At 40.3% G+C, this 24,196-nt stretch overlaps 1 protein-coding gene across 1 annotated transcript in view; it reads right to left on the bottom strand.

The window, feature by feature from the left end:
• Arhgap26 (Rho GTPase activating protein 26) overlaps positions 1 to 24,196 on the bottom strand; it is a 416,546-nt gene that overhangs the window by 138,491 nt on the left and 253,859 nt on the right. Inside the window, 3 exon segments of the mRNA XM_047554761.1 lie at positions 11,396 to 11,501; positions 13,046 to 13,104; positions 14,334 to 14,421. Of these exon segments, the coding sequence (XP_047410717.1) occupies positions 11,396 to 11,501; positions 13,046 to 13,104; positions 14,334 to 14,421 (253 nt within the window).

Below are 24,196 nucleotides of genomic sequence, written 5' to 3'. Positions count from 1 at the left end.
AGCATATTTGATGATAACATGTGCTATGGAAAAATTTAGCAATGCTGTTGGGTGGGGAGTGTGGGGGTAGGAGCTTGTGATTTTGGAGCAACCAAGGAAGACCTCGCCTCACTGGGGAGGAAAGAATGAAAGGTGGGTCTGAGGACCAAAAGCCTGTGTCCTGGGGCGCAGCAAATGAGACTGAAAAGGAGCAGGGACAAAGGCAAAGGAAAGCCCAGAGAGTGTGATGCCCTGCAAGTCAAGTGAAGAAGACATTTCAAGGTGGAAGGAGTGTGAGAGACTGTGTTAAATCCCTCAGGATAATCAAGGAAGGTAAGTCTGAATCTGATTTATGGATGTGAGGTCCTGGGCAGCACTGACAGGAGGCTTTTCAGTGGAATAACGGATGAAAAAGCCTGAGCAGGTTCAAGAGAGAATGAACGTGAAAAGAGGATTTGGGAACAGTGACCACAGTCAACTATTTGGGAAGTGCTAAGGAAAAGAGGACAAGGCATCTAGAAGGGGAAATGGGACTGGAAAAGCTTTTTCTTTCCTTTTTTTTTTTTTGTACTGGGAATCGAACCCCAGAGATGCTCAACCACTGAACCACATCCCTGGCCCTTTTTTATTTTTTATTTTGTGACAGGGTCTGGCTGAATTACTTAGTGCCTTGCTAAATTGCTGAGGTTGGCTTTGAACTTCCGATCCTCCTACCTCAACCTCCCCAGCTGCTGGGATTGCAGGTGTGGGCCACCTCACCAGGCCTGGGAAAATTTCTTTACAGTTGTTTTCTTTCTTTTCTTTTTCTTTTCTCCTCTTTTCTCTCTCTCTCTCTCTCAAATGGGTACTGAGAATTGAACCCAGGGCACTCTACCACTGAGCTACATCCCTGGCTCTTTAATTTTTAAATTTTGAAACATGTTCTCACTAAGTTGCTTAGGGCCTTGCTAAGTTGCTGAGGCTAGCCTGGAACTTTCAATCCTCCTGAGTCACTGGGATTACAAGTGTGTGTCACCATGCCTGGCTGTTTTCTTGGTTTTTAAAGGATTGCAGAAATTACCACGTGCTATCTACTGATCGAAAAGAGTCAGCAGAGACAGAAGAGTTAATTATATAGAGGGAAGACTCTATACAATAGAGAAAACTGCTGGAGCCAAATCCTATGGATACAGTTGGGAATCAACTGGCTCTAGAGCCCTAAGAAAGGTAGGTGGGAACACTACCTGTTCCTCTCCACAGAAGAGGGATGGTAGAAAAACAGGTACAAGTGTGGATATGGTGGAGGTAGTTCATGGAAGTTCTCTTCCAATGGGAAGCAAGATCTGAGCAAGAAAACAGGCATTGGCCTAGGAAAATGCTGTAGGATGTCAGGCACCAGGAGGACCCTTGGGGTTCCTCTGCAATGTCTGAAGGTTCAACTCTACTTTCAATTATGTGATTGACCCTAGAAGCTTTCTAATAAATTTCCTTCTTTTAATTAGCCACAGTTAACATCTGTTGCTAACAACCCCAAACTAATATACCAACTCTTTTTTGAGGCCTAGGGCACCCCATTTTCTCACTGAAGGACTGACTTTAATAAAATGATGATTTTATTCAACCCAATATTCTGCTCCTTCAAGTGCAGAAGAAGATCTTGCAAAATACCATCACACCAAACATTTTGGGTTCCTCTACAGTTTACTGAATAGAATCAAGAAAAAAATGATTTGCACTTATAATGCCAAATTAGAAACATTAAATCAGGATGCTCAACTGCCTAAGGAAAAACATTCCTGTACATGTGAGAAAGCAGAAAGGACTAAAAACACACTTCAAACACCTAAACCATTCTTCAAACCCCTTTATGAGTAAAATAGCAAAACAGACAAAGTAGCTATTGAAACAGAATGATGTTGAATATAGGCACAACCTTCCTCACACTAGAGCAATACTTCATTACATATTTCAGTAACTCGGGAAGGAAATCCATGTGAAGACTGTACTCGTGGAAAAACCCAGAGGCAGGGACAGTTTTCACAGTGGATGGTAACATTTGATCCAGGAATGCATTTGAGAGGACATGAAACTGAGTCACACAGAAGGAAAGTCAGAGTCTCCCACGAAGAGAAGCATTTCAAAGATCACAAAGATGAGTGGAAATTTCCAGACCATGCAGACTAAGATAAGTCTTCATGATATAATGTGTTGTCCCCCTCCAGGAAATTAAGAATTATTAAACTGCAGCAAAGACAGCTGCTTCTGAGATGAAATCAGCCTTGCAACACCAAGAAGCAGGAGGGTAAGGGGGAGGGGAGAATAAAGGGAGAGGGAAGGGGTAGGAAGAGCTGGCCCCCCCCATGGAAGACAGCCCCTTTCAGCTTGCTCTTTTGAGCAGGTGCTCTGTTCCATGGGGCAATGAATCATGGTGAGCCCTGAATCCTCACAGGGAAGTGTGAGGCTTGGTGTAAGGTGGGACCTGAAACCAGATATGAACAGCTGTGCTGGCTCATGTTTTGCTAGGAAGGGTAAGATGCTCAGCACTTGGGCCGAATGCACACAAACAGCCAAGAAAACAATAGCAAAGCAAAAATAAACACACACACGCATGCACACACACACACACACACACGCATGCACACACACACACACACACACAGATATATATGTATGGGGGGTGTGCTCTGTGTGTGTGTGTGTGTGTGTGCACACTGTTTTCAGCACCCATCCCTAAAGGTTTTGCTTACCAATAACATAATGGTGAAGAAGTCCCATCCAGTCAGTGAGAATGGCTTGTTTTGGTTTAATTGCTTCCATAATTAAAACTTAAGGCACAGTTCCATGATCATCCTTCTTCTACTTCCCCATCTCTCAAATAGATGATAAAAGTTAACACTGATGGAGGGTATACTTCATGCTAGATACTCTTCTACAGAGTTTAATGTGGATTTAATTTAATTCTCAAACTCTAAGAGGATAGATCCTCTTATTGGCTTACTTTAGGTTTCCCATAAAGAAGAGACTGATGTAAGTAAAGGCTTTTTGATACTACTTTAGGAAGAGATTCTCAGGAGGAATGAAGCAGAGAAGGTAGCCACCACCTGGGTCAAGGACCAACACTCAGTCTCTTGGATCCATCTTCAAAGAGGATGTGTAATGACAGCCTCTTCAAATACCCAACTCCATCTCCCTCTGGCCAAAGGTTTTCCCCTGGAATGCTTTAACATCCTTGGCTTCTGGCTATGGGTGTATGGTGCCATCTGTGTCATGCCTCCATAGGGTTGAGGATAAGGGCTAAGAGAGTCGGGCACATGGTATGGGCAGGAGGCTACGAGGTATCAGGCTGCACTGCACAATGTGAGCTAGAGGCCACGCAGAACTTGTCACTGCAGTGGTGGCTGCAATACAGACAGGAGAAGCAAGAGAAGCTGATGAGTTAATTTAAAAGTTTCTGATGCAATTGTTATCACCTCTTTGTTCAGGAAAGGAAATTTTGGAATAGAGAAGTAATTCATGCAGGGTTACAGGAGAGACAAGATGAAAATTAGGCAGTCTGGCTGCAGAATGTTCTTTCTTAACCACTGTGCTCTCAGCCTGGAAAGATGAACTTCAAGTACCTAAAAATCTGCCCTGCCATATTTGAGCCACAATTTTTGTTGTGAAGAATTGGTGGGAAGTCAGTCAGTGTAAGAAAGTGTGACTACTAATGATGAATAATGATACTAATGATGAATTATTCACTGAATAATGAAAAGCAAGAAAGGACTCCAGTGTCTCAAAGGAGAGGCTACTGTCCCTGCTCCTAAGGTCAATGCATGAGAGGGGGACATCATGGTTTGCTAAGCGTTGGCCAAAAAGAAACTTAGGCATGGTTATGCTTGCTGATACTCATGCTCTTATAATACCCCTAAAATAAAAAAAGGGGTGGCAATTAAGAAGGGAAAAGAGAGAATCCTTCTCCATGAATTTGAGAGGGAAGTCCATAGGTGTCTCCTGAGCTCAAAAAAGGAAGAAGCGAATTAGAAAACAGCAAAGCCATTGAAAAAATCAATTCAAACAGAAGTGGAACAACTCAAAACAAACTAGAGGCCCAAATCAAAGGAGCCCTAAGACTGTGGAGGATTAACAGCTTGAAGCCAGGCATTTCCCCTTGGAGAATGGGCGTTCCACAGGGTGGGAAAAATGTAGTTCCTTGAATTCAGAATCCTGTTGATTTTTTTTTTTTAAAGCAAAAACTTTAAACTGAACTTGTATCTTTCTTTCTCCTAACCCTGAGGATGGAAAGCCACAGACCAGAGAAATTCTTACACTGAAAGTAAGTGAAAGTCTGGCAGCTAGGCTAAAAGGATTGAGCTCTGATTTCTTCTTCTACATTTCCATTAATTTAAAGCGCTAAGTTGTCTGTTTGCTTTAAAATATGTGGTTGTCCTCTTTGCAGTGTCCCTTTAAATAGATTTTCCTTTGGCTCTGCCAAAAATAGCTGGAGAAGGTCCTTTGAGAATCCATTCTTAGTCTTTAAAAAAACACACACACTCTTTTCCCTGCCCTGTAAGCATAAATAGGCCTGGAAGCAGTGTTTCCCGCTTCTTCCAGGGACCTCCAATCTATCAAAAATAATAAGTCTTTCAGGAGAAAAAAAAGAAGCAAGTGAGGGAAGTAAGTCTCCCAGCCCAATTCTGCTGGCTCATTTATGTGATCAACAAATACTGGGCTCTTCTTTTGGGTTAAGCAGACAGGCTGGCCAGGGATTGAAAACCCTTTCAATGCCTACACACAGCCAAGCAGGAGGGATGCTAGAAATGGGCCGGATGCAAGCAGTGGGCCAGGTGCAAGAGACAATCCTGACTGTGTGGAGCTACTGCACACTGGAGAAGGCACACCCCAGAAGAGAGGCTCTGGTTTCTACTCAGCTCCAGTCAACTGTCAGCAGAGAGATTGGAATATTTCAAGTAAAAAAGTAACCCCTTTTAAAGTATTTGCTACTTGTTCAAAATTTTAAAACAGCAATGTGTGGGGCAACATCACCAAAGAGAACACATGGGGGCTGCTCCAGCTAGAGCTCTTGTTTGCAACTTTTAGGTAAAGAAAGATGGGAGAAAGACTGTCCGGCCCCTGGGAGCTTCTAATCTAGCTCAAATAAGAGATGCACTTGGCAAACTGTCCCACAGGTAGACAGTGGTACCTTCAAAAAGAGCAACAAGAGAGGCCATGGGAGCTCAGGAAAGCAAGAGGGCACTTGAACCAGGAAGGAATGTCATAGGCAGAGCCATGTGAGCTGAAGCCAGAATGAGGTAGGCTTTGGCAGGCAGAAGCTGGGGAGGGGCTGTTCCAGAAAGAAGAAAATGAACTGCACAAAAGAAGAAGTTGGAGCAGGGGAAGAGAATGTTGGAGAAATGGTCAAGGGACTATTCATGTTTCAATTCAACAAATATTCCTGAGTGTCCACTGTGTACCACACAGTAGGGACACACTGGTGATCATGACAACCACAGGATAAGGTTGCAGATTCTGAAAGTGCTGGGTTCAAACAAGGCCCTAGGGCTATAGTCAGGGCTTTATCTTAAGACCAATGGGGAAAATGCCTTTGAAGTTTTATTAAACAGAGGAATCACATGTTGAGACCTGCCCATTTTCAAAGTTCCCTGGCAGCAGGGCTGGCACTCTGTGGGCTGGAGGGGAGCCAGTGCAACCAAGGAAGGGGCTTTGCAAGAAGTCTGAGAAAAACATGGCAGCTTAGACTAGGGAGTTAGTGATGGAGACAGAAAGAAGTGAATGGATTCAAGAGAGAGATAAAAGTTCAAATCACTAGAACTATCCTTTCAGGGTAGAGTTGATTAGGGAAAAGACAAATGGGACCAGAGAATGTGGTTAGTGTGGCTCTACTGGGGTACCAGGCCACACCACCAGTGGTCCAGCCATGCAATTCTGCACTAGCAACAGAAGGGTGTCCAGTGATTACTAGAGATCAAAGGATTGTGAGCCAGCATGTTTGGCTGAGGGATGGCAGCCAGAGAAGTTCACAGGAGCTTTCCACCTTAGAAAGTCATCACCTCAAAAGTACTGTTTGCTTTAAATGTGCTTTGTAAAGTTTTCAGTTATTCTGCTTTGTTTGAGGGCTAAGAAATAAATAGTTGTTTTCAAGTGTTCAACAGCTCTTCACTATGTTAGCTTTTATCTTTCAGACTTGGAATGGAAGAAGGAATACTGGAGTAGCTATAAGATAAGTGTTAATGCCAAGTGTCAATGTTCACCTCTTTTTTTTAAAAAAAAAAAAAAAAAAAACAAAAAAAACAAGGTCTCACTAAGTTGCTCAGGCTGGCCTGGAACTTGCAATCCTCTTACCTCAGCCTCCAGAGTCACTAGGAGTACAGGCATGCGCCACTGTACCCAGTTACCCACCTCCTTTTGTTTTGACCCTGAAGTTCAAGGAATACTTCTCAACTACCAGGGCCTGCCCATCCTCCTTTGTGTCAAGACCTTCTAGTGACTTTCTTTACAACCATTGACATTTGCACATGAATTCAATCCACGGTTTCTAGATCATTAAGGAAACATAGATATATTTTCTTAATTAGCAGGGATACTTGAAGAACTCAGACTTTGGTCACAGGAATGAGAAACAAGCCAAGCCTCCAGATGCTTAATCCTTGATAACTTCTGCCAATGGAGTCTATATATTGTGATAAGTTCTCACTTGTATGCTGAGTGTTTGTCCCACAATAAATTTTTTTTCATGATTCTCATGATCAATAAAATTTTGTCCTTTTTGGAAAGTCATAGCATGTAACAGATGATCAAAATAAACATTAGACAACTGGGTACTAAAAAGACCAACAAGAAAAAGGAAATACACAATGGGACTAAAGTCAGTTTTGCCTTCTTCATATACTCTCTCTTTCCTTCTACCATAAAACTCATAATTTAGTGCGTGTGTGCCCACACTGCAAATGTACTCAGCTCTTCTCCCAACTTGGCCTTTTGGTCCCATGAGTCTTGACTGAGTTAGCACACTATGCAAGGATCACTCAATAAACTTAATGATCTTTCTTGGGCGCTATTTTATCAAGACTACTTGCAGCACACACTGTGGGTTGCCTAGTTAAAGTTCTTTTATTCTGGTGTCCTTGCTTCCTGTGAGTGGCTCAGGTAAAACTTGTTTGATGTAAAATTATCATGGAGGGTTGGGGATGTAGCTCATTGGTAGAGTACTTGCCTAAAATTATCACGGCGGTTCCTTTCTCCTTGCAGGTGATTGCTTTGGACCAATGAGATGCACTGGGAAGTCTACTGGAGAACATCTGGGAAAAGTATGCTCACAGCTTTTCAAGAGACTCAAAGAAGAAATAATGCCTCCCCTGCTTTTTACAAGCCTTGGTGTGAGAGGACACAATGTAACAACTTAGGAATCCTGAGAGAATCTGGCCATCACAATCAGCCTGGCTGAGTAGAAAGAAGAAATACTGAACACTTCATGGACCAAGAAAGAACCAGTCTCAGAAGTGACTTTGTGTAGTGACACAGTAGATTACCTTATTCTTTAAGCCATTTCAAATTGGATTTTCTGTTTCTTATAGCCCAAAGCATCCCATATGATACGATGCCTCCTTGGAGAAGTAAGACAAGGCTCTGCCTTTCTCACAACACCTTGGCAACAAAGGAATTATTGCTCCAAAAAAGGAAAGAGACTAAGATTTATTTCTCAGTAAGTGTTTTGGGAAAACCAGCTGTGAAAAGGTATTTTTAATAGTGACTCCTGATGTATGGGAGTACTTTGAAATCCTCCCGCACAGTGTAAACACTACAATAAAGTTAGGATGAGCCACTATGAATGGTATGTGTGGGGATACACAACACACTTGGAGTCATCGTCATATGTAAACATCAGGAAACTACCATGAAATTAGTGTTTATTACTCATCTAATCTTATTTACTTCTACAATTGTAAGATTGGGAATTTTTTTCTGTCATCCCTGTTACCCACCTCTATGCCCACTTGATAAAAACAGAATCTTACAACAGATAGAGTTCCCTATCAATAGATAGAAAACTCAAGAAAAACTAGGGTTCAATGAGATAGAACAATTTGCACAAGGATCCAAAACTAGCTTGGGATGTTTTTTTCATAATTAAAAATGCTTTATGCATGATTTTCAAATTAAAAGCCCAATTTAATGCAGACAAATTGAAACACACTGAAAAATCAAAACAAGATTTTTCTCTTTACTAATTTGATCATGACAATAAAACTTTTTTGAACTTGAAGGTTGAAGTTTCTTTTACCTATGACTAATACCCTCCTAAATCCCAATCCATATTCTATTTAGTACTATTTCTCTTACCTAAAATACCTTACATATGGCCCATTCTGTAGGCCAGTGGTTCTCAAAAGGACTGTATAATAATTGCCTGGAAAATAAATCAGAAATAGATATTTGTAGGCAGAATCTGATTTAGTAGACCCAGAATGAGGCCCAGAAATGCCAACATAAACAAGCACCCCAGGTGATTCTAACCATGCTCTGAGATACATGATTTTCAGATTATATACCAGATTCCAAGATCCAAATAGAAAAAAAATCTAATTATCAAAGTAGTTTTAAGCTGGAATGAAAAAGATATGTGCATGACTGCATATAATTTTTATGTTCTCTCTGAGGTCTGAAACAAACCCAACATGTCTGTGATTTAGATGCTCCTTGGTAATCATTTGCTTTAGAGATTCAGAGTTTTTATCCTTTCCCTCCAAGACTTTTTCCCCTCTGAATGCATTTTTCCTCAGGATTAAACATAAAATGTCATGTCTTAACTTTCCCTCAGAGCTAAAGGAAGTGAATTTTGGAGAATGTTTCCAAAAAGTACTTTAAAAAATACACAATACAGAGTGCCTTGCCTTTGAACCAGAGGCCTGAGATGCATGAGGCAAACAGTAGGTAATGAGAGAAGTAAACACTGGGTTTTCCAGTAGCATTGGCCCTGAAACTAAAACTTAGGAAGGAAGCGGACTATTAAGAAAGTGATCCAGAGGAACAATAGCTCAGGCGGATCCTAGGGTAAATGTGAACCTGAGAAAACTAGAATTAGACAAAAGCTCTTATCCCAAGTTAACTTTCCCTTACTGCTGGATTTTAAAATAAGGACAGTACTGTAAATGAGAATATAGTTTAAGTGGAATCTTAGAACTCCTGTGGGTGCCAAAGAATTTTCTGAGAACTAGATAAAACTACTGAAATTAGCAGTGCTCACTTAAGCCTATCGCTCTCCCCAAGGGCATTTCAAATCAGAGGCTCTGCAGACCAAGAACACAGCAGGGGAAAAGTGGAGTCTATGTTTTCCAACCCTGGCATGGACCAACTCACCTTATAGCAGCAGAGCTCATCTACAAGTAGATTTCTTAATGACTCAATGAACAGAGAAATGTGATACAACCAAAAAAAAATTTTTTTTCAAGTATCAACGGTAAGGTGCAATGCTCCCAAAATGCTGTGGAATAAGAAACTCCACTGACCAAACTGTTTAAACTGGTTAGAAGGCAAAATGTCAGTTACACAGTGATAACTTGCATATACCACCTGTATTATGCTTTAGGTTAGGAACAAGGATAGACTGAATTTAATGTGATTAGGAGAAGATGGGATGAATAAAAAGGAAGAAATGAACAACCCACCAGGAGATGAACAGGCTCAACTCTTCAAGATCTACCTCATAAGTTCTCTTTTGTTCTGTTAATCTTTTTTTCTCCCCCTCCTTCTTTAAAGAGCCCTAACAATCCTCAGAGCAATTTACAAATGGGAAAAATTCAATACTGGCCCTGCTGGATCACTATTCACTCTTGGTTTCTTTCAGTCCAATTAGGCTCTCATTCTAATTACACAGCTTGAAAAGACCCACTGTGATCTGCTGGCTGCTAATCAGTCTCCTCCAACTCCTCCCAGCAGGCCTCAAGGCCACCTTATGACTCAGTGGCCATAAAGTGGTCATAAGCATCCCCACGTATGGTTGGCTGGAGTGTGTACCTGGAATCTCCTTTGCATGCCTTTCAGGTGTGCAAAGTTTTGCACCTAAGATTGTAGTAGCCTTATAGTTTAACAAATAACTGACTGAGTTGTGTGGAACAGGTATCATACAGTCATTTCAGAGGATCTGGAGCTGCTTTTTAAAGCCTAGATTCTCATTATTTTAAACATATTTCATCAGGATTCTTTGATATTTGGGGGAGATTCTCCCTGAAAATTCACATGTTCTTTGTTATGCTTCCTATTTTTGAGCATGTGATTGTGATATAGCATGACAAGAAAAAAAAATTGATCTAGAATAATTCTTCACTCTGCCCAGTTGCCTCTCACCAACACACGGAACACTCACATTATTGCATAACACCTGTGCAAATCTTTATGCTACTATACATGCTTTCTCTCCAAAAGGTAATATAAAGTGCTTGACAGATATAAGAAAACTAATCATCACAATCTCCTTCAAATGACTTATCCTTATCTCAAAGGATAGATTAATGAACAAAGTGCTGTTAAGGGTCAAATTCATAACACATCAGTTCAGTAGAATTTAGAGCTTAATGATTCAGGTTAACTGACATACATTCAATCTTTTCTTTTGCTCCAGTCTGCAATCAAGAACACTGCATCGAAGTCAATGAAAGTTTAGAACATAATACACATATAGTGACTGACACAGCAAGGGAAGTCAGCAAGGTTACTCTGAAAAGGGCTAAGCAACAGTAAACACACAAAATTCAAAACCATTTCACCAGTGTAAATACTCTGAGCAGGAAAATCAGGCCCTTGCTGAATGCTTTGATTATCTCAGAAGGCAAGTGAGCATTTGCCAGGAATAATTCCTTTATTCTCTATCCTTCTTCAAAGGCTTTAATACATGTAACTTTAAAAATCATGATCTTATTGATAAGCAGAGTCTTTGAGCTACACTCAACAAATGAGGAAACTAAGGGATAGGAGTTCAGGTTTGCCCAGGGGTGGTTAAGTGACTTGATAAGAACAGAGTCAGTTCTAGAATCCAGGCCTCCTGACTCCAAATCCAAGTTCTATAAATCTACAACAAATTTCTGTTTGTCCTTGATCATCAAAAGAACATATAAACCCTAAAAACTCTGTGTGGTGACCTGGTATCATAGATGACACAATCTGGTTTGCCCTTGATCATCATGAGAGTAAACTCCCCCTGCAAACTCTGCTTGTTGGCCTGCTAGCATGGGTACTTCCCCAGGCTCCTTTGCAAAGGCCATTTGGCATTTGCTGCTGTTATATACTACGGTTAACATTTCACACATTTCTTTCCTAAGCCTCCAGTATACCTGATGCAATAGTGGGACAGGGAAATATAAGCAGAACTGAGACCAGCTTTACTGCTAAGATAAGAACTTTCTGGGGTGAGAAAAGGGCCAGCAATCAGTCATAAACCTACTTTGCCAAGTGGTTCATGAGCAGCTGTAACATCTGTCGATTTTTCTCTGGGAGTCGATGAACAAGGCTATGGATCTCAGAGACCCGAGTCTCCTGGTTCTCCAGTTCTGTGAATGAAAGAGGGAGGCAATGTTTTATCAGTGTCCCCGCTAACTCACTTTACAAGACAAAACGAAGGAAAATCAAAGTTTGGGCAAGAACAGGCCAGGGATTTCCCGAGGATTTATGATCATGTCTTGAGTGTATACTACATGACCAGCACAACGAGGTCTACAAGTCCTTTCAATGGTGCTTTCTGTAGCAGGCTTCATCAAAATAATGATGTCAAAGGATCCAAGCCAAAATGGTGACGTGATGAAAATGGAGCCAGTCCACTGCACTCCCAGAGCAGGAACAAACGCAGGAGCAGCTGGCTTCCTGGAGGGCCGACTTCATTTCAAGGAAGGAAGGAACTTTATGCACTCGTAAGGCGATAAACAAATCTTACGCGAACAACATTGCAAGGGTCTCAAATATCAAAATAATGCGTCCAGACAGCATCACGGAAATCAAACGAATGCCCATTTTCTCACATTATGTATGACCAGCAGCCTGGCAGAAGGAAAGCAGTGACAGAGAAAATATTTAAATCCTTCTGCCACCCTATAACCTACATCATGGCTTGTCACATTCTCTTGGTTGAACTTGGTAAGCGGCTTCATTTTTCAGGGAAATAGATTGCTAGTACTCATCACACCTATTTATAGGACTGATGTGAGGTTTAATTAGAGAAAGGTTGCTATGGGTTTGGAATTTCTCTGAGAAAGAAATCACATAAACACCATCTTCACTCCCAGCTTTCTCCCATGTCTTTCTCCCCCTGCTTGAAGGGGACAACTATGAGTAGATAAGGCCACCAGAACATGAGGTACTACTAAATTAGGCCATAGTAGCTACCAGGGTAAAAAAAGCCCCAGAGGCTGAAAGGAAGCAGGAGAGGCACAGGGTATAGACACAATAATACTGGGAGGATTCATGCCAGATCTAAATCTGATAGAGAATCTGACTGCCCCTTACAGGAGGCCTGTCCCACGTAGACAGATTCCAGTATACTTAGGGTAGCTTGCACCTAATCCCCATGTATTTTAATACTAGTAATATGACGCTAGGACCTGGATGATATAAGTGAAGAATGATCAGAAGCTGTACATGGAAGACATGATGGAAAGAAGGCTGTGAAGTTATATAAATGGTGCTGTATTCAGGGAAACACTTCCAATGCTTAATTTAGGTAATGTGCAATGTCTGATTCATTCTGTAAAATGCTACTCAAAGGATGGAAAAAACCCAAGAAGTTAGAACTCCAATAATCAAAACTAGAATGGCAAACTTGCTTTTCTCCTCTCTCTCCCCTTCCCACAACCTCCTTCCTCCCCAAGAAACCACCTCTGAAGCCTCGCTCCTCCACTGTAATTCAACATTGCCGCCAGGTCCTTGGCAGTCTCCGGGTTGGCTTCGTTTTTATCCTGTCAGTCTCATGAGCATGGATATGGCCACTTTACATGCAGAATACGATGGGTTAGATAATATTTATTCTGGGATACTGACTGTTCTTTAAAATAGAAAAAATCTATTCTCTTCCTCTTAAAACTGTGACAAAAAGATGACTTACTTGCTGCTTTGATGAAACTTCTTTGAAACTGGTACATCATGAGTGGTCCTGGAAGCATTCTGGAATAAAAAAATAAAATAAAGACAGACTATCAGCTTGATAATAAAATAACCATATTCTCTCCCAACAGCAGCCTCAAGACTGACAAACAGTATTACATTTCTCAAAGACAAAGATCACAGGGAAACAACAGCAACTCAATTTAGTTTCCTGAGCAGAAATACTCTGAGATTCCACATGAAATTCTCAGTTTCTTTCTTTTCTAAAGGAATGGCTATAACTATGCTTTAGAATCACAACTAGTACAGTGCTAATGCAAAAGTCTAGCACAAACCAAGAGATTTCCTTTTCAATAAGTGACTCACCCATCAACAAGAGCACTTGAGGCTGTATCTCAGAAATAAGCAACTAACAACACACTGGCAATTACCTGTGCTTAAACTCTCGGACTTCCAGCTGCTTGTTGTGAGACTCAGTTCATCTAGTATAACTATGAAAGGTTTATGTGGTGTTTTGCTCCAGAGTGGAATATTGCTCCAGAGGCCAAAGGTCTAGCACCCCTAACATCAGGCAAAACACAAGCACATTTCACCTAGTGGGTATGAATCTACTTAACTACAAACTTGAGTTTCTTCTGATAATACAAATGATAAATTCAACAAATGATATACATTGTCCTTGGCCCAGATTTTATTCTTGGAATTCTATAATTCAACTCTTAGGCATCTCTTGCAATTCTTCTTATTCCTGATGTCAGTGCCCCAATAGCCAATAAAACCTACATCATCGATTCCTTGTCCATGACCTTCCACCTTTGCTTTCTAGTCAAGTGAATCTTCACAAAACCTGTACAAAGGCTTATATGATTCATGATGGCATTCTCCTCTCTGTAAGAAATGTATTCTGGGTGGTGCGCCAAATTATCAATATACACAGGGTACGGAAACACACATTATCAATACAATGTGATATATGATTTCTTGTTTTCTTAACAGATCGTTCAGGGAAGACTGTATTTTAGGTTCTGTCCAAGGTTAATTATCTCAGTACTTCTCATTCAGAGCAAAGCTTCCCAAATCACTCATGGAACCATTGCACAATGACAACCCATCAACTACAGATGACTTACAATGGGTTTGACCAGGCAAACTAAATGCACCCACACAGAAGCTGTTTCCACATCTTAAACACCCACCCAACAGCTCTCTGGAGGCTGAAAATAAAACTGCTTTCTTCCTGAATGCATGATAACTAGCTGGCACTCTGCCCTCAAATGGAAAGTCCCTACCTTAGGTAGGTCTTCAGAGCACTAGTGATTGTCTTGATCTCCCACTCAGCACAGATATCTGTTTCTGTCTCAGAAGCTGTTTTGGGGTCTAAAATGAAGAAAAGACAAGGTGTAAAGCAGAGCTTAAAATATAGATAATAAACAAGCACACATACAAGCATTCAACCTTATAAGTAACCACAGAAATACAAATTAAAACAAAAACAACACATACTTTTTGCCTATTATATCAGGGAAATGTTTAAAAATCCAAGTATCTCTTGCTGGAAGAATGCAGTGAAACTGATCCTCTCAGAAACTGCCAGAAGCCATAGAGATAAATGCTACAGTTTTGAAAAGCAATCTGGCAATATGTCTCATCAAGAGTCTTAAAAATGTTTATCCCCTCTGAACCAGTAAATCCCATTTCTCACAATATCTCCTCAGGAAATAAGATAAGGCATGAGAAAAGTCACATACCCTAGAAATGTTCCACATGCTCTCTCTTTTTTTGTAACAGTGTAAAAAGCAAGAGGAGGAGACAACCTCAATGTCTGAGCATACAGGAATGGAGAAGTAAACTGCAGTATGTCTCCATAAAGGAATATCATGGTGCCATCTACACGATCCTGAGGACCATGAAGCAACAGGGAAAATGCCTGAATTATGTAATGTCAAATAAAAATAATCAAGATATAAAAGTCTGTGAGAAAATCACAAGGAAGAAGGTGGAAAGGAAATACTCAAACATTAAAATAGTGGTTGGGTTAAAGTGGTAGAATTGTGGTTTTTACATTTTCTAAACTGTGCATTTTATTCCACTGTTTTATATGCATTTTAAATTGCTGTAAGCCCCGATGTGCAATGAGCACCTCCATAATTATATCGGCTCCTGATAATTTGCTAGTCTCCTCTTGTGTAGGTTTTAAACAAATGGATGCATTTAAGTAAGTGTATTTACTATAAAGGAAGGAGAGAGAGAATTCTTGTAGCCTTCCTAGGCAGCAGACAGGCAGGTGAGATCAAGAGGCCAAGGCTGGGGAGTGTGAATTGCTTCACAAGTCAGCTGAGGCTCACCCTGTTGCTGGTGAGGCGGGTCAGGTCACAAACAAACTGGGGGAGGGCAGAGGAGTCTTGCAGTGCATTGAAGGGGGACTCTGGCTCCCTCAGACTGGCTTAAGGCCAGGATCTGTCCACAGCTCCCACATTCCCTTTCTTTCTGTGCAATGCCTCATCCTCAGTTGGGGAACACCCTTTTCTTACTCTTTCCAGGGCTGGGGAATAAGACCTCAGGACAGACTGATCAAAAGCATGTCACCTCCCTCGTGACTGGCTCAGGCATGGCCCAAGATCTAAGCCAGCTCAGTCACAATGAACTTCAAGACTTTTCCAGGAGACAGGCTGCTATTTGCTGGGCTTGCACCTGAAAGCTTATGTAACTGCCAGGTGCCACCATGTACAGCCTGAGAGTGAGTCCAAAGCACAAAGCCAGAGACAGAGGAACCAAGACGGTGGATCTTGAGGAAACAGGGTAAGCTGTGCCTTTTTAATCTCATCAGCCAATAAATTCTCTTTTCCCCCTTAAGCTTGTCTCCTAGAAAAATCCTGAAGCACACTGCGACTGGACTGGCTGCAGATCTTGAACCATCCACCAGCACACCAGAGGTGATAAGCCTTTGACTGCTCTGGCCCGCATATCATTCCCCACACCTGGAAAGAGTAAAGAAAAGGACCAAGCCACTTTAGGTCTGGTTTCCTGCTTGTTATAATCAAAAGATATTTAAATGATACACCGGGTAAAAAGAGACAGCCACAGGACTGCCTCTTTCTTAACAGACCCCAAGATGAACTCTGGGACGCTAACTAAGAGGTTCCTTGGACAGAGCCAATTGCCTTTCATCTGGGAAAGGAGAATGAGTCACTAGTGGGCACAACATACTTTCTATTTCCTGGGAAACAACCCACTTTCAACCCAGAAGGAAGAAGTCAAATGCTCATGAATGGCCTTGACTCCCAGGTAAGGGTACAAACCCAGCTGAGATCTACTGCTTGGTGTGTTCCTTTAACACTTCCTTGCAGATGAGACAGAAAAGGGCTCCAGCTCATAAAATGTGTGTGGCATCTAAAGGCAGTGCACCTGTCTGGTGTTTATAGGTGACCCTGGGCAATAATGAAGTCTCTCCTGTCACATGAAACCAACAAGAACCTAAAAAGCATGATTTTATTTCTAGAGCCAAAGGATGGTTAAATTTCTTAAAAAGTTCAAATACATGATCTTCTTAATATCCAAACACTGTACAGCTTTAACTCCTTTCTTTGTTGTCTCTCACTCCTCAAATGGTTTCTTCCTGCAGAAGTGTATGTGTCCAAAAACTTTGTTTAGCATGACCTTTTTCCCTTCCCATTCCCAAGACCCATGGAGAGCTGCCACCGGCATGGTTTCTGGATGCAAGACAAATGTTACTGTACATTTTTCTGAGGAACAATTCAACTTCTACCCAAGATGAGTGAACATGAAACTAAACCAGCCACAGTTGGCAGCTCTGGGAGTTTTGAACTATTCCATGAACCACATTTAGAAAACTAATGATTAGCTTCACTTACAGGGGCTCTGTAACCATAGGAATATTGTGTAACATTACAGGGAGGAGAGTCAAATTACAGTCCAGCTAAAGGGCTTTTTATAGCACCAATGAGGCAAGGCTTATAACTTGAGCACATCCATATTAATTCATTTAATATCCCAACTAAACTGCACACAGCCTCCCAAGTCACCCCATTTCCAGAAAGTGCTGCCAATTTCCACACCTCCCTCCTGATGCTCCCCTCACATGACAGAAGCTTCCTGGTGGCATCTGAGAACGTTGCTGAGATACCCTCTGCAAATTTCTGTAGAACTCAGCATGTCCCTTGACCATGTAGAACCCCACCATGTCACTTGACCATGGTAGAGCTTAGTAAAATAAACCTAAACTAGAGAAGTCCAATGTACAAAAAGGTGCCGTGTGGGGAAAGTGGAAGGTCTCACTCCTCTTTCACCTACGACCACGTGAACTCTGAAAACTAGGAGACAGACTGAAAGCAATGCTTACAAAGGGAGGTGGTCTTAGACCAGTCCCAAGAACCACCCACTCCTCTACTGTGCTCCTGACACAGACACTGAAAGTTACTATGTAGTCCTGAAAGTTCCTAATAGCACATTATGATGTAAGGAAATTCAATATTTTTTCTCTTTCAGATTAACCTTTGCACTTGGTAAAAAAAAAAAAAAAATTCAATGAAAACAGATATATTAAAAGGTAAGCTTTTTCTATGGTACAGGCAACTGCTAATACCAGTTTTTCATGTACATATCCTCACAATCAATGCAAAGATAAGTGCATATTGGAATACATCTGCCTTTTTAAAAACACAAATGGGAGGCTGGGGTTGTGGCTCAGCAGTAGAATGCTCACCTAACATGTGAGAGGCACTGGGTTAGATCCTCAGCACCACATATAAATAAATAAAATAAAGGTATTGTGTCTACCTACAACTAAAAAAAAAAAAAAAAAAAAAAAAAAAGGCTAAACAAAAAACAACCCAAATGGCCTAGCAAGTACAAGATCTTGGGTTCCATTCCCAGTGTTGCAAAAAATAAATCAAAGCTCAAACACCAGTGTACTATGTGGAGAATTCTGGACATTGCTGTTTTCATTTGACAATCTCTTAGGAAACTCTTCCATATTGGCACATACATATCTCTACTCTGCAGTACTTTACTGTGTAGATGTATCATCATTAATTTAATGTCTCCTTTTAATGGAAATTAAAGTTGTTCTCTGGCTTTTGCTGTAATAAATAATAACATAAACTTTCATTTCCTTGTACCTCTTACTCATAGAAATAATTCCTGAAGTAAATTTTTGGGTAAAAAATATGTGCATTTTTTTTTTTTTTTTTTTGAAACATAACTGCCCCAGCTCCCCTTCAAAGTTTAAGTCTGAAAGACTCCTTCCCTCAACTGGCTGAGATCAATCTGTCACTGCACATTGCTATTTAAGGACGAGGACAGGAGTCATTCAAACTTAAACAGAACACTAATTAAAAAAAAAAAAACAAGTAAACTGTAAATGGACTGAAGAGGGGCTGGTGAAGTGGAGGGGGTGGGTTGGTGATGGGGACTAAATGAAGTGGGTTAGATTCCACACGTTTGTGATTATGTCAAGGTGTACCCTGGTGTTGTATCATAACTAAAAAGATTAAAAAAAAAAAAAAAAGAAGTTATCTTGTTTAAATTTGCATTTTTTATTAAGGAGGAAGGCTGAGAACCTTCTCATGTGGGTGTGTTTTTAAAGTGTGGCTTATTGAGGTCAACTCACCCTTTTGTAAGTGTACAGTTCCACGATTTCTGACAAATGTGCAGAGTCATGTAACTACGACCCTAATCAAGATATTCCCATCACTTCAAAAAACTCCCAGTTCTCCATTATCCTTAATCCTCTCCCTCTACCACCAACCCCTGGCAACCACTTTCACATAGCATAATACTTTTGAAATCCGTCCATGTTGTTACATGTACCAGTAGTTTAATCCTTTTATGACTGAGTAGTATTCAATGTTACGGATATGCCATAATTTGTTTATCCATTTGCTAGTTGATGGACATTTGGGTTGTTTCCAACTGTAGCTCTTATGAGTAAAGTCACTAGAAATATTTGCACACAGGTTTTTGTAGACTACATTTTCATCTTTTGGGTAAATACTGTATCAAGGAGTGGAGCTAGGTAAAAATACTTAGGAGTAAGGTCATAAGATAAGTATGTTTAACTTAAGAAGAAACTGCTAAATGGTCTTTCCAAAGTGTTTGGACCATTTTGCATTTTTACCAGTAATAGAGAGCTTGGGCTCTTTGACATCCCTGTAAACACATGATATGGTCAGTCGTTTTTTAAATTTTAGCTGTTCTAGTAGATGTGCAGTGGTTTATCACTTTTTTTTCAAACTTGTATTTCCTTAATGACTAATGATGTTGGTCAACTTTTCATGTTTGCTTGTGTTTTTTTATTTTTTTTATTTTTATTTTTGGCAATTGGTGAATATTTTTCCATTTTATTGTTGTTAACTTTTTTTAGTGAACTGTTTTTTCAAATCTTTTGTCTGGCACATGCCTATAATCCCAGTGGCTCAGGAGGTTAAGGCAGGAGGTTCACAAGTCCCTCAGCAATTTAGCAAGGCCCCAAGTAACTCAGTGCAAACCTATGCATAAATAAAATATTTAAAAAGGGCTAGGGATGTGGCCCAGTGGTTAAGCGCCCCTGGGTTCAGTCCCTGGTACAAAAAGTTTTTAACTAAAAACTCTAGCAATTCAATAACACAACCAGTTCTTTTCTTGGATACCAATAATTTATCATATACATGTTTTGCAAATATTTTCTTCTGATCTGTAGCCTATATTTTCTTTTCTTTTTGTTTAACAATACCTTTTTAGGAGCAAAAGTTTTAAATTTGAATAAAATTTAATTCAGCATTATTTTTCTTTTGTGGTTCCTGCTATGTTGTTTTTTTTTTAATTCATTTTTATTGTAAACAAATGGGATACATCTTGTTTCTCTGTTTGTACATGATGTAGAAGCATACCACTTGTGTAATCATACATTTACCTAGGGTAATAGTTTTTGATTCATTCAGTTATTTTTTTCTCCCCCCCACCCCTCCCACCCCTCTTATCCCTCTATAGAGTCCCTCCTTCCTCCATTCCTGCCCCCTTCCCACCCCCCATTATGTGTCATCATCCGCTTAGCAGCGAGATCATTCGTCCTTTGGTTTTTTGAGTTTGGCTTGTCTCACTTAGCATGATATTCTCCAACTGTATCCATTTGCCTACAAATGCCATAATTTTATTATTCTTTATGGCTGAGTAATATTCCATTGTATATATATATATACCACAGTTTCTTTATCCATTCATCAATCGAGGGGCATCTAGGTTGGTTCCACAATCTGGCTATGGTGAATTGAGCAGCTATGAACATTGTTGTGGCTGTATCTCTGTAGTATGCTGATTTTAAGTCTTTTGGGTATAGGCCAAGGAGTGGGATAGCTGGGTCAAATGGTGGTTCCATTCGAAGCTTTCTAAGGAATCTCCACAGTGCTTTCCAGAGTGACTTCACTAATTTGCAGCCCCACCAGCAATGTATGAGTGTACCTTTTCCCCCACATCCTCTCCAACACCTATTGTTACTTGTGTTCTTGATAATCACCATTCTAATTGGGGTGAGATGGAATCTTAGGGTAGTTTTGATTTGCATATCTCTTATTACTAAAGATGTTGAACATTTTTTTCATATATCTGTTGATTGCTTGTAGATCTTCTTCTGTGAAGTGTCTATTCATTTCCTTAGCCCATTTGTTGATTGGATTATTTGTATTCTTGGTGTAGAGTTTTTTGAGTTCTTTATATATTCTGGAAATTAGTGCTCTATCTGAAGTATGAGTGGCAAAGATATTCTCCCACTCTGTAGGCTCTCTCTTTGCATTGCTGATAGTTTCCTTTGCTGAGAGGAAGCTATTTAGTTTGTATCTGTCCCAGTTATTGATTCTTGCTTTTATTTCTTGTGCTATGGGAGTCCTGTTAAGGAAGTCTGATCCTAAGCCAATAAGTTGAAGATTTAGACCTACTTTTTCTTCTATAAGATGCAGGATCTCTGGTCTGATTCCGAGGTCCTTGATCCTTTGTGAGTTGATTTTTGTGCAGGGTGAGAGATAGGGGTTTAGTTTCATTCTGTTGCATATGGATTTCCTCCTGCTATGTTGGTTTTAAGAAATCTTTTCTAAACTAAGGTCACAGATTTTCTCCTATGTTTACTTCTAAATATTTCATAGTGTTAGTTCTTATATTTAGGAATATGATCCATCTCAAGTTAATTCTTCTATACAGTGCCAGGTAAGGGTTAAATTTCATTTTTTCCCATTGTACTAGTACCATTTGGCAAAAGATTCTCATTTCTCTGAATTACCTTGATGCCTCTACCAAAGATCAATTGACTATGTTTCTAGACTCTCATGTTTACCTCACTGATTTATAAGTCCATCCTTAGAAAAGAGCATACAGTCCTTATTTTCCTACATTTGAAAGTGAGTTGTATTTTGTTTTCTATAAACTGTCTTTTGCTAAAATCGTACTAGCCTTTTACATTCTTCATCCCCATTACATCTTTGGGGAAGACACTTACATAAGTATACTATTCTCTGTACAAATGAGAATTCATTTATCCCACATGTAAACCCTTTAAGTCTAGATATAATATTTAGCAATTTGAGAAGCAATTGTTTACTCTGTTTTCTGGCTATAAATCTTGAAAGACTTAGTCATTTCCTATATCTAGTGCCTAAGAATCCAAAGTACCCAGAGTCACTTCTATTTTGAAATCTAAAAGGTATTTATTTATTTATTTATTTATTTATTTTCTTTTTGGTTCTGGGGATAGAACTCAGGGTCACTTTATCACTGAGCTATATTCCTAGCCCTTAGTTTTTATTTTGAGACAGGGTCTTACAAAGTTGCTCAGGGCCTCACTAAATTGCTGAGTCTGGCCTCAAACTTGTGAACCTCCTACCTCAGCCTCCTAGCATGTGCCATCATGCTCAGCCGAGATTCAAAAGTTCTTACTGCCTCAATTCCCTGTCTTAGAAGACCCTGCTTGCAGCATCCTAATAAGCAAAGGTGGTGGTGCCGGCTGGAGCAGAGTGGAAGGGGAGCTTCCATCTATGGTCTCCCTTCTCTGGGAACTCAGGATTGTGGTTAGTAGCCACCACCCTGGCCCCCAGAATAATCAATCCTTCATCCAAAATAGTCTATCATCTCCTGATCCTATAATCATGTATCTGTTCCCTTTACTGGTGAGTAAAACTGGCAATTTCTTCTTTATTCCTCTGCTTCCTTTCCACCAGTGCTCAAAATCTGGGGTTGCTTCCACTCATTACAGTGCAAGCCTTTAGGTCTCAGAAGTCATCATAAAGGGTTATCTATCTATTTCTTTTGCATTTCTTCATAAAGAAATCCTTGATTACTTTTACTTATGGTACTCTGTGAAAAGGTATTGGAAATGAGGGGTATAGAAAAAAAAGAAAGCAGACATTCAAGGTCCCAAAGGGGCAAGGAAGCAGTTTGTGGCCATAGATAAGTGGGTGAGGCGTGCTGGCATCATCTTGTGATTTAAAGCACTGCTATTTAGTACCTTCCCTTCCTTGTGTCCTCTAATGCCCTAACTTGTTTTAAATATTGTCAAAAGACAGGGTGTGTTGGCATGTACATGTACATGTAATCCCATATACATGCAACTTGGGAGGTTAAGTAGGATGATCATGAGTTTGAGGCCACTCCAGGAACTTAGCAAAGCCCCATTCCAAAAACTAAAACAAAACAAACAAAACACATGGCCAATACCATAACAATAAAGGGGAAGTTACAATATAAGTTCAGAAAACCAGCAACACTGAATGAATTTGCATTCCTTCGCCACCCCAGTGAAACACTAACAAAGATACATAGAAAGGGACAAAGAGTTACAACACAGAAAATCAGGCTTTTAGACAACATTCTCTTGTCCCCAGAGAAATACCTAACCAGGTAAAGCTCAGATAAAGGCCTCAGGAAAACCCACTTGGGGGAACAGTGTGACAAGCAAGGACCCTCCATCCACCCTCAAGCATACACCATGCCACTTTTGGAGAAGGATGTCACACAGCATTCACTGTCCCCTGTCCTAGCACACATACTGAGGGGAACCAGCTTTCTGCAATGGCCAGGGTAGTCTCAAGATTATTATGTGAGCAGCAAAATTAGACTGAGGAACAGCAGAGGAACAGTATGCATTTATGTTAAGGCAAGTGAATTCAGAATGGGGGATATGAGAGTGACGAGGGAAGAAACACAGGCTTCGGGTTAAAATGCTTTCCTTCAGGACCACAACCAAATCACGGAAGTGGGAGAACACAGGTCCATACTAAATGGAGGATAAAAACACCAGAAAGGTGGCTGGAACCATGTCCAACAGCCTACCCATTTCATGTGAGAGGATGATTCTACATAGGTTGAAGGAAACAGCCAAAGACCAAAGAGAATCTATCAAGAGTGATGTTAAAAGCAAAGATTTATAAATTTTGCTATGTTCAGGTTTGAGTACAAAGATATTTGCCTACGCAATATTTGTTAGCATAAAATACGAGACCAAAATACTCTGAAAAATAATTCAGAAAACACCTGCTCTGAAATATAAATGAAATTCAGAAAAATATGGATGCTGTGAAATAAGTCATCAAAGGAAAACAATAGACCAAAATAATAAAGGTGACAGCTAAAAGGGTAAAAATGAAGGGAGCTAAATAAGTTAGTAAAGACAATGAAAAGTGAATATGAAATTATGAACAGCAATAATAATAAAAGGTAACAGGAGGAAAAAGATTGAGAGACTGAATTTCATAAAAATTTAAAACATACATAAGACAAAATAAAAACAAAAGCACTCTAAACAAAATTCAAGATTATTATGGTTTGGATATGAGGTGCCCAACCAAAAGCTCCTGTGTTAATGCAGGAACGTTCAGCGGTAAAGTGACTGGGTCAGGAGAACGGTAAGCTAATCAACCAGTCCATCCTAGTTTGAATGACTGGTGGTAACTGCAGATGGGTGGGCGTGCCCTGGAAAGGTGCATCTTCCCTGCCCCCTCCACCCTTCCTGGCTGTCATGAACTGAGCAGCTTTCCTCCACCATGCCCTTCTGCCATGACGGTCTGCCTCACCTGAGGCCCAGAGCTATGGCGTCAGCCGGCCATGGACTGAACCTCTGAAACCATGAGTCCAATAAACTTTTCCTCCTAAGTTGTTCTTCTTGGATGTTTTG

The sequence above is a fragment of the Sciurus carolinensis genome, chromosome 6 (assembly GCF_902686445.1).
Source record: "Sciurus carolinensis chromosome 6, mSciCar1.2, whole genome shotgun sequence".
NCBI classification, from domain to species: domain Eukaryota; kingdom Metazoa; phylum Chordata; class Mammalia; order Rodentia; family Sciuridae; genus Sciurus; species Sciurus carolinensis.
The sequence above is the reverse complement of the archived record's forward strand: the minus strand, read 5'-3'. Positions and strand labels throughout refer to the sequence as shown.